The sequence below is a fragment of the Emys orbicularis genome, chromosome 11 (assembly GCF_028017835.1).
Source record: "Emys orbicularis isolate rEmyOrb1 chromosome 11, rEmyOrb1.hap1, whole genome shotgun sequence".
NCBI classification, from domain to species: domain Eukaryota; kingdom Metazoa; phylum Chordata; order Testudines; family Emydidae; genus Emys; species Emys orbicularis.
This window is the reverse complement of record NC_088693.1, coordinates 63,325,409-63,336,032: the sequence shown is the minus strand read 5'-3', so window position 1 is coordinate 63,336,032 and position 10,624 is coordinate 63,325,409. Positions and strand designations below refer to the sequence as shown.

The 10,624-nt window shown below is 46.0% G+C and overlaps 1 protein-coding gene across 3 annotated transcripts; it reads left to right on the top strand.

Annotated features, from left to right (window-relative positions):
- The first annotated feature begins 3,218 nt into the window (after positions 1–3,218).
- On the top strand, positions 3,219–10,196 carry LOC135885478 (gamma-crystallin B-like). Of its 3 annotated transcripts, none has more exons than XM_065413199.1 (3): positions 3,219–3,227; positions 8,960–9,199; positions 9,921–10,196. In XM_065413199.1, exons 1-3 carry the CDS (start codon positions 3,219–3,221, stop codon positions 10,194–10,196), a joined length of 525 nt encoding a protein of 174 aa, XP_065269271.1. The 3 variants fall into 3 exon arrangements, with proteins under 3 accessions (XP_065269271.1, XP_065269270.1, XP_065269269.1); XM_065413198.1 differs by lacking the exon at positions 3,219–3,227 and adding an exon at positions 8,047–8,055; XM_065413197.1 differs by lacking the exon at positions 3,219–3,227 and adding an exon at positions 8,310–8,324.
- Positions 10,197–10,624: the final 428 nt, after the last annotated feature.

Sequence of the window (10,624 nt, the reverse complement as noted above, 5' to 3'; positions counted from 1 at the left end):
TTTTGTGTATGGATTGCAAGGGCAGTTTTGCAAGAGTTCCAGAATGAAACCAGGTACAACTCGCATCTTTGTTTTAAGCACGTAGGCTATGTCTACACTGCATCAGGAGTGACCCTTCCAGGCAGAATCCACAGACTCCTACTAGTGGGGCTTGCACTTGAAATAGCTGCAACTCAGGCTCTCAAGCCTAGGGGTGGGGGCTTTAAAGTGCTGTCAGCACAGCTGTTTTTAGAGCCCTAGTGCAAGCCCTGCCAGCCCAAGTCTGTGGACTCAGGCTGGGACGCTCACTCCTGCAGTCTCCATTCCCACAGGGATGAAATGACTTGCCCATGATCACCCAGGAAGTTGGTGGTAGACCTGGGAACTGGATCCAGATCTCCTGAATCCCAGTCCAATGCCTTAACCACAAAATCATCCTTCATCCCTGCACTACACATGCTATGTGATCATCTTTGCCTGTTCATGCTACATTTTAAAAAGTGACACCACATCTCTCTCCAATCTGAGACAAGCTGAAGACGAGTGTAGAACTGCAAAAACTACACTATATTTTGAACCGGAGGTAGAAAAAAACTGACGCAACGGACGAAGTGACTTACTGGTGTTTTGTTTGCTTTTCCTTGCTCTCTCTTGAACCAGACGTAAAATCTTGTCCCAATTGAAGTCAGCGGAAGTTTTACCATTAACTTGAAAGGAGCCAGGATTTCACCCCATGTATTTACCACTGGTGGAAGCAAGGTATTGAACTTGATGGCCTGGATTCAGCAAAACATCTGATGTGCATAAGTGCTCTGCTGAAAAGAGATGGACTTAAGCACTTACTTAAAGTTAAGCACAGGCTTAGGGGTTGTGCTGAACGGAGGCCTATGTTGTTATTCCAATACTTAAGACTGATTTTACCCAAAAGTAACAATGTAAGGACTTTTCTATAATTAACCAAAAATTGAAATGCTTTGAGCTAACCCCTTGAAAGCCAAAGCAAAGAGAAAGATTCCCTTTGAATGAATTCATTACAATTAAAAAAAACACCAACACCACACACAATCGCCTGTCCCTAGTCACGTGAAAGCTAGAACAATGCAGAGAGGAATATATTCAAGGGCTTTACTTGGGACAGATTAGTATACGATGACTGCTTTCTGTGAACTGACCTGAGATAAAAAGGAACAGTGCACTATGGTGAAACTTAAACAAATGGGTGATTTATCTGCATTATTCTAGCACTCTCTTTATCAAATTATTGCCATGTCTTTAGTTTTCATTGGCTAAAACTTGCTGCTGATGATAAATAAAACTGTGCTGTATGCAGCCCCTGAGCAAATCAAATGGCACGTGCTGAAGAGGAAAAGTTTTGCCCTACTGTGCTAACATGCACATTTTTTACAAATAGTTTTAATTCATTGTCTTTGAGGCCAGAAGGGACAATTGATCATCTCGTCTGATCTCCTGCTGAACAAACGTCACAGACCTTCACCCACTGATTCTTTTCCTCTTTGATATCCGTGTTCCAGATGTGTTGCAGTTCATTTTCCTGCTTTCCTCCCCACCCCTTTTCCATCTGTGTTGAACCTCTTTACATCTAAAGTCTCCATCCTGAAATGCTCTCCATGCTGAAGTCAATAGGGCTCTGCACAACCACAGTGGTCTGCCAGTGAGGAACATACTACAGGATCAGGGCCTCAGTTAGCATCTTCAGGCTCCCATTTCATATTCTAGTGGGGTTGCTGAGGTTATCAGAGGAAATATACCCCAGAAGTGTTCACTGTTTGTTACATTGTCTTCTGATCCCAAGGTATGGCAGATGACATGCAGTAGGCCTCAGCCCTGATTCTAGGAGCAAACACAGTTGATATCTCTTACCCTTGTTGAGAAATGTACCCATTTATTAACTTATTTAATTATCATAGGTGTGCAAGGCTTTTCAGCAAACATTTTCAATCAGGCCCCTAACAAGTCAATCAGAACTGGGGGTGCTCAGCATCTTGGAAAAATTTGGCTAATTTTTCAGGTGCCTAACTTTAGGCACCCACGGTTGAAAATCTTGACCTTATCCTCTCACTTGCTGATTGGAAGAAAGTCTCTTGTGAGTGGATGCCTCACTGCTGTGTCAAAGCTGAGAGTACACAGAAGAGGCCACTGAGGGCGTGAATCTGGCAGCAGAGAGGAGAGTAGGATTTAGCAGCGCAGAAGTGAGAGACAGAGAAGATACAGGTGTATCTAAGGCTAGGTCCACACTACCCGCCTGATTCATCTGGACGCGATAAATCGATCCCAGAAGCGCTCCCCCGTCGACTGCGGAACTCCTGCTCGCCGAGAGGAGGAAGCGCTGTCGACGGGGGAGCTTGCCTGCGCCGCGTGGACCCGCAGTAAGTAAATTTAGTTCGATCTAGGAAACGTCGACTTCAGCTACGCTATTCTCGTAGCTGAAGTTGCGTTTCCTAGATCGATCCCCCGCCCCAGTGTGGACCAAGCCTTAGTGTGTTAGAAGGAGGATGGTCCAGCAATTAGGGCACTGCCTTAGACTATAGGAGACCCGTGTTCAATTCCCTACATGGCCATGGACTTCCTGTGTGATCAAGGCAAGTCACTTAGCTTCTCTGTACCCATCTGTAAAATGGGAATAATAGCACTCCCCTACCTCTGAAGGGTGTTGTGAGGCTAACTACATTAAAGACTGAAGCACTTTGAGATCTATTGATGAAAAGCGCTATGTAAGAAATTGGCATTATTAGTATTAACTAGTTACCAATTTCAAGACAATTCAGACCTTGACATTATGGGCTTATCTAGATTAGGAAAGTTTGCACCAGTGTAACTATATCAATGTAATTGTTCCAACACAAAGGTCAACACATTGCAGCAGTGCAGAAACAACCACAATGTAGGCAACACCTAAGTCCATGAAATCAAACTGGGCCCACGAGCCAGCATAATAAAACAAATATTATGCCACAATAGCTGTAAAATTATTTCTGTATCTAGAGTAATATTTTATATTCTGATTTTCCCAAGGAACAACATGTTGCCACAATGTCTCACAAAACCAAACTGAACAGGGTAAGCAGAACCTTTGCAGGGCTTCTGACATGCTTGACATTAACATATCCAATGGCAAATGAAACCAACTTTCATACAGCACAAATAATGTAACACTGAAATCACCAAGCATACAGCAGCATAAAGTGTGCCCGAATAGCATCACCACCTACTCAATGAACATGGCAAAAGTTGACAGGGATGAGCCCTTTGAGGAATGAGTAAAATGTGAATGATACTGATACAGCCTGGCCCACTCGATGTGAGGAAGACATCTTCCAGCCTTTCTCCATTGAGGAGGTAGAGAGAGCACTGTTAGAGGGCTTTCCCTTCACCCTCTCCCCTGGTTCTTCTCACGTAGACAGAAAGCAGAAGACCAGAAGTCTGAAGTGCAAACAAAGCGATGTTTATTGGGGTTAGTTTTCAAGCAAGCATATTCCGAAGCCCTTCACACCAGTCGGGCTTATCTCTGTAGGCTGATCGAGTCTGTTCCCCAGTGTCCCCTTTCCAGCTCTGACACGGCAGAGTGTTTACCCCGTGTCCCCTTTCCAGCTCTGATGCCACAGAGCGTTTACCCCGTGTTCCCCTTCCAGCTCTCACGCCGTAGAGCGTTTACCCCGCATCCCCCTTCCCAGCTCTGACTCCGTAGAGCGTTTACCCTGCGTCCCCCTTCCAGCTCTCACGCCGCAGAGTGTTTACCCTGCGTCCCTCTTCCCAGCTCTCACGCCGCAGAGCGTTTACCCCGCGTCCCCCTTCCCAGCTCTGACGCCGCAGAGCGTTTACCCCGTGTCCCCCTTCCCAGCTCTCACGCTGCAGAGCGTTTACCCCGTGTCCCCCTTCCAGCTCTCACGCTGCAGAGCGTTTACCCCGTGTCCCCCTTCCCAGCTGACACCACAGAGCATTTACTCCATTTCCCCCTTCCCAGCTCTGATGCCGCAGAGCCTTTACCCCGCGTCCCCCTTCCCAGCTCTCATGCCGCAGAACATTTACCCCATTTACCCCTTCCCAGCTCTGATGCCGCAGAGTGTTTACCCCATTTCCCCTTTTCCAGTTCTGACACCACAGAGCATTTACCCCATTTCCCCCTTTCCAGCTCTGATGCTGCAGAGCATTTACCCCGTGTCCCCCTTCCCAGCTCTGATGCCACAGAGCCTTGCCTGTGTCCCTGTTTCCCATTCCCCCCTCTTAGCAAACATGATTCCAATTTCCCTTCCTCCACTTCCTGTTTGACCCGAGTTTATATAGTAATATTCTCAGCTATACCTTAACCAATCATTTTACTGAAATTTAACTAACCAATCCTAACATATTGTAACATAATTTTCTAACCAATTATATCCCTGTACCCTAATTAACTTACACCTAGCAAAAATAATTATACAGCAGACAGAAACAATTAGAGAACCAGACAGATTAACAATAGAAAAGTGCGGGCCTGTAACGATGCTGCCTCTGGCGGGACACAACTGAGAGTACCAATTCAGGACAAATTGCTGAGAGCAGGGCAGTTACAGCCCAAGGCTGGGGTTCCTTTGCACACCAAGGCAAACCAAACCAGCCAAACAGATTAGACTTCGGTTTTACCCCACTGGCTATCCAGAAGTCATACAAGCAATTCCCTTAGACACTCCAGTTTCCCAGTATCACCACCATTGCCACTCATTATGGGGACAAATGGTTATGGAAACCAATACCCCAGTAAAAGAAAAAAGGTTCTCCCAATCCCAAAGGACCAAGCCCCAGACCCAGGTCAATATACAAATCAGATCTTACCCACAAAGCACGCTGTTGCCAGTCCTTTAGAATTTAAAATCTAAAGGTTTATTCATAAAAGGAAAAAGATATAGGTGAGAGCTAGAATTGGTTAAATGGACTCAATTACATACAGTAATGGCAAAGTTCTTGGTTCAGGCTTGTAGCCGTGATGGAATAAACTGCAGGTTCAAATCAAGTCTCTGGAACATCCACGGCTGGGATGGGTCACTCAGTCCTTTGTTCAGAGCTTCAGTTTGTAGCAAGGTTCCTCCAGAGGTAAGAAGCAGGATTGAAGTCAAGATGGAGGAGCAGCAGCAACCTTTTATAGACTCTTGCCATGTGGCCGCTCTTTCTTTCTTCCAAAGATAAGCTATCCAGCACATGGCATGAAAAAACCGTATAGTTCTGTCCATAGGCATGTCCCTGCATGCCTTGCTGAATCACAAGGTGTAACTGCCTTCTCTCAATGGGTCAGTTGTATAGCTGATGGTCCTTAATGGGCCATCGAGCAGGCTAGGCAGTGCTGACGCCAAATTGTCTGGGGTGTCACCTAGAAGCATAGCACAAGTTTGAAATACAGACAGTATAGAGCCAATACTTATAACTTTAAATACAAAAATGATACATGCATACAGATAGCATAATTATAACCATAACCTTGTTTTATACACCTAATTTGACCCCATTATACAAGATTTGGTGCCACTACAGGACCTTGGTTGCAACAGTGATCTATACGGTCCCAGTTCATGTCAATACCATCACAGGGCCATATAGATAAAACAATACAGAAATGAAGGTTTCACAGCCACAACCATTGATAAGTGATTTCTTGCCAGACAGGATGCTATCAAACGAATTTTTTTTTAACCATCTTAAGATCTGTTTCTTTATCGGGTGGTGATGGACACTATCAGGACAGGATCGTCTTCCTAACAGCCCAATACCACCTTATTTCAGTGTGACTGGTTTGGGATGTGAGGATGTGACTGTTCGCTTTCCAGCTTATGGCTGCCCCTGCTGCTTAGCCAAAGGCCTTAGCCTAAGAACAAGGCCTCAGACTATCCTAGTGAGAGGAGGCCGAAACACAGGCAGACTGTGATTTTGATTCTTTGTTTTTATACCCGTGTAGCTAGCTAAGTGATAAAAATACACCTAAGTTCTTAAAGTATAGGCCTTTACAGGCAGGCCTGAATATCTATATTCATACAGGCACTGAGCTATATGAAAGCAGGAAAAACCAGAAATGCTATTCCATCTTGGTAAGATGATCATGCAATGACTGTCAATTTTCGTATTTAATGTCATCCAAGAGAACAAGATGCCTAAGATATGGCGGAAAGCTTGGGTGCTAGCTACACCAAAATCAGGAAAGAACTATTGCCTTCCACCTAGCTACTGTCTGACCAAGACATTTTCCGACTTAATAGGAATACTTGTGAACAAAGTTCTTGCTCTTGCCACCTATGTAGAAAATGGTTTCCTAAAGAATGAAAAGACAGTGGCTGTTTCTCCTGACTTGATGACAGCATATGATACAGTCTGGCACATTGGCTTGCTGGTCAAGATGTCAAAGATGTTACTTTGGTGGATTGTTATGGCTACAGAAATGAGGCTTCAAAACAGACAGTTCCAAGCACTGCTAGGAAATAAACTGAGCACCTGGAGGATCCAGAAGAACTAGCTCCCTCAGGGATCTGTTCTTGCCCTAACTATTTTCTAACATGTTTTCAAATGACCTGTCTCCAACAATCTCCAGGCCATTCAAGTATGCAGACAACATCTGCCTAGCCTCAAGAGACAAAGATTTCAAAAAGATTAAGGACAACCTGATCCAAGATATGGCAGCCATCAGTGGTGACTGTAAGAAGTGGAGACTTAAGCCCATTACATCAAAGACAATGTTGTCATGTTTGCACTTCACAAGAACACGACATCTTCTTGAATGGAGAATGGCTGGCACATGACCAAAAACCAGTATATCTAGGAGTCACTTTAGCTTGCACACTTACCTATAAGGACCACATCACCAAGATAGCTCAGAAAATTAACAGCAGAAATACAAACATCTTTAAGAGGCCGAGCTCAAGTTGAGGAGCTAACGCACAAACAGGCACAGCTTGGCACTAACTCTCTGCTATTCAGTTGGAGAATACTGTGCTCCTGTGTGGTTAAACTCTCCCCAGACAAAACTAGCTGATGTGCAATTGAATCGAATGATGAGAATAACAGGGACTATGAGACCAATAAACTCCAAGTGTCTGTGAGTCCTCTCTAATATCCTGCTTCGTAACACCCAGGCATTATATTTCAGTAAAAAAAACCCTTGACACAATCCAGAAGATAACCACTAGTGCCACTTTTCAAAGATAAATGGGAGGTGCCTCGACACTGACTCATCAGCAGATGATCAATTTGGACGAGATTACTGACCAGCTCCATGGTGGACGTTGTCACACCAGTGAGCAAAATGGGAATGAGCTACTCACTCTCTAAGAAACTTTTTACTCATCACAGCCTGATGGGAGACTGCCAGGCTTCAGCCTACTATGCTATCTGTAATACAAGCTCAACCATTTCAAATGTGGAGTGATGAGGTGCTGGAAATGACCACCCCTGGGGACTCAGAACAGCCCTATGTGGCTGCGGGTGGGGGTGGATGCTGCACACCTACTGAACAGCTGCTCATCTCATGCTGGTCTCTCAGGAGGATGTTCCAGACTCCATACTGCTGACCCCAAAGCTACTGAATGGCTAAAACATGCGTGATGTCTACCTAAGCCCTTTTGACATGTTTTTATTGCCATACACATTTCTGTTTTTATCTCCCTATGTTGTCGTTTGAACCCTCTTCCATCTTTATTGTACCACTTCTGCATTCACTAATAACAATGCAACTGCAGAGACTCTATAGAAAAGGATCGTGATGGCATCGACATCCAGTCCCCTCTGTCACTCGGCCAGAAGTTTCTCCCTTTTCCTGAACTATGTTGTCTTCAATGTAAAAATGGCTGTGCTGACAGATCCAGGGTCCGGAACTGGTCACTGGTAACAACTGGAATATAACCTGTTCCCCACTACACAAAACCTATGGACACTAGTACAAAGAGTGAATGAGCCCCCAGTGTCATGAGTTGGCTCTATGAACAGAGAAAAGACTTTTGTTAACGTGTGCACACTTAGCACTGGTTGTGAGGTATAAAAAGGCAGTTACCCAGCTGGAATACTGTGGCTTGCAGCCTGAATCCAGCTACGATGGGAAAGGTAAGAGAAACTTGTCTGGATTGGATTGTTCAGTATGCAAGTCTGATGCCAGGGACCTGATTCTCTCAGTTACACCAGAGTTAGGGTATGTCTAACGGTAACAGCGGTGCAGCTGTACCAATATGGCTGCGCCACTGCAGTGCATCTGGTACAGACGCTGCATGCCGACGGGGGAGCGAACCACCTCCGTGAGCGGCATAAGCTCTCTTGGTGAGACAGTGCTGTGCACACAAACACTTATGTCTTTGTAAGTTATGTCACTCGGGGGGGTGGAATATTCACAACTGACATGAGCTATACTGTAGACATAACCTTAGGGCATGTCTACACTTACCGATAGATCGGCACTGCTGCAATCGATGCAGTGACTGTCGATTTAGCAGGTCTGTTGAAGACATGCTAAATCGATGGGAGAGCACTCTCCCATCGATTTGTGTACTCCACTTCCCAGAGAAGTGTAAGGGAAGACACAGCGCAGTGTAACCACTGTGGTAAGTGGATCTAACTTTGTCGAAATCAGTTATGTTGTTCACCTAACTGAACTTGTGCATTTATCGCAGTAATGTAGACCAACCTTTAGTCTGTTAATATCAAAGGAGTTACTCCTGAGCTATACCTGTAGGAGAGGAAATTCAAGAATGCAGAGGTAGGGGAATTAGCATCTGTATTAATCCCTGTATATTAAACACTCAGAACCTGACTGTGCTCTCACTTACAGTCATGTAAATGAGGATCAATCCCACTGAAGTCACAGGGGTATATCAATTTATCATCACTGTGAGTAAAATGCAAGGCCCAGACACTTCAGGCTTAGTGTGCTGGATGGAGAGAAATAGGAATACCAGGACGCAGTCACACTGTATAGGATGTTACTGAAAACTCTGCCGTTTGTTTCTCGCACTAGATCATCCTTTTCGAGGACAGAAACTTCCAGGGCCGCTCCATTGACTGCAGCAGCGACCGGCCGGATTTTCAAAGTCAGCTCAGCCGCTGTAACTCCGTCCGCGTGGAAAGTGGCTGCTTCATGCTCTATGAACGTCCCAACTTCCAGGGACAGCAATTCTTTCTGAAACGGGGGGATTATCCTGACATGCAGTCTGAGGGTTTCAGCACCTCCATTAAGTCCTGCCGGATGATCCCACCTGTGAGTTCAATTTTGCTTTTAAAAAATGGCAACGTTGCCCAAACCACTGTCATAAGGCACTTGCTTGATCATTTTCAACTTAGCTACTGAGGACTAAAAACAAGACCTGCTTTCTTCCTCCTAGTGGTCCTCCCTCCAGGATGGCTGGGAGACATTGCAGGGATAGGATAGGAAAGCTTCCACTACTACTGCCTGTTCAAGGCATGCTGCTATTCTGTGGTTAAGCCTATAGGCAGGAAATGGCAAGATACATTTTCCTTCCTTAGCTCAGTTTATAGATACACTGAGCCCACTCCCCTCACACTGGTGTAAAATAAGGAGTAACTCACTGATGCCCACAGTTACACCAGTATGAGGGGAGAATTGGGCCCAATATTTTCTGTAACGCTTTAGAACAAAGTTGCTTTTCTGTTTTCTTGATCCTCGGGCCGCTGAAGCCTGAAACAGTCTGAACCTACTGTAGCTATGGGAGCACTGTGCTGGCTAAGGATTGGCCAGAGTTGTACCCATCTACCCTCTTGCACCTGGATGGGCTCCCTCCTCCCCGCCCCAGACATACTCCCTGCACCAAGGATGGGAGTCATGGCTGGCGTAGGTCTGAGTCAAATGGGTGGATGTGCTTTGCATCACTGGAGCAGTGCACAGGGCTGACTCAGGGCCCAGGATCACAGGCAGCCAGCCTGCTGCAGTCACTATTACCCTGTCTCATTTTCTGTCACAGCACAGGGGCACCTACAGGATAAAGATCTATGAGAAGGAGGATCACAGAGGCAACATGGTAGAGTTAACTGAGGACTCTCCGCAAGTCATGGACCAACTACGCTCCCCCGAGATGCTCTCTTGTTCTGTGCTGGAGGGGTACTGGATCCTTTACGAATTGCCGAATTACAGAGGCCGCCAATACCTGCTGAGGCCAGGGCAGTACCGGCGATTCAGCGAGTGGGGCTCTATGAGTGGCAGAGTCGGCTCTTTGAGACGTGCCACTGATCTCTACTGAATCAAGATGCCTTTCGCCTGGAAGGGTCTCAATGAATAAAATGCTTTAGCAACCATTGTGCTCTCAGCGTGCTGTTGTAAGTGTACTGAGGGGAACGTTGAAGCTTGTCCTGTGTTCTTGGGCTACGGTATCATCTTCTGAACCAAAAGCTGCCCCTCATCTTTCCCTGCCCTCCCCAGCATTGCATAGCTACTTCCAGCACAAAGTGCCCAACGCCAAACACAGGGCTCCGGCCTAGGCAGCCACACAAGGGAGTACAGGGGCACCTCCAGGGCTGTGCAGGCCTCACCCAGAATGCAGTGCAGAGGGCCGAGCAAGAAACTGAAACATCCATAGAGAGGATGACAACCACAGATACGTAATTTAGATCATAATCCTCCAGCCCACCTCTGGCAAGAGATTTGGAGCTAGAACTAGAGAGGCCCTGG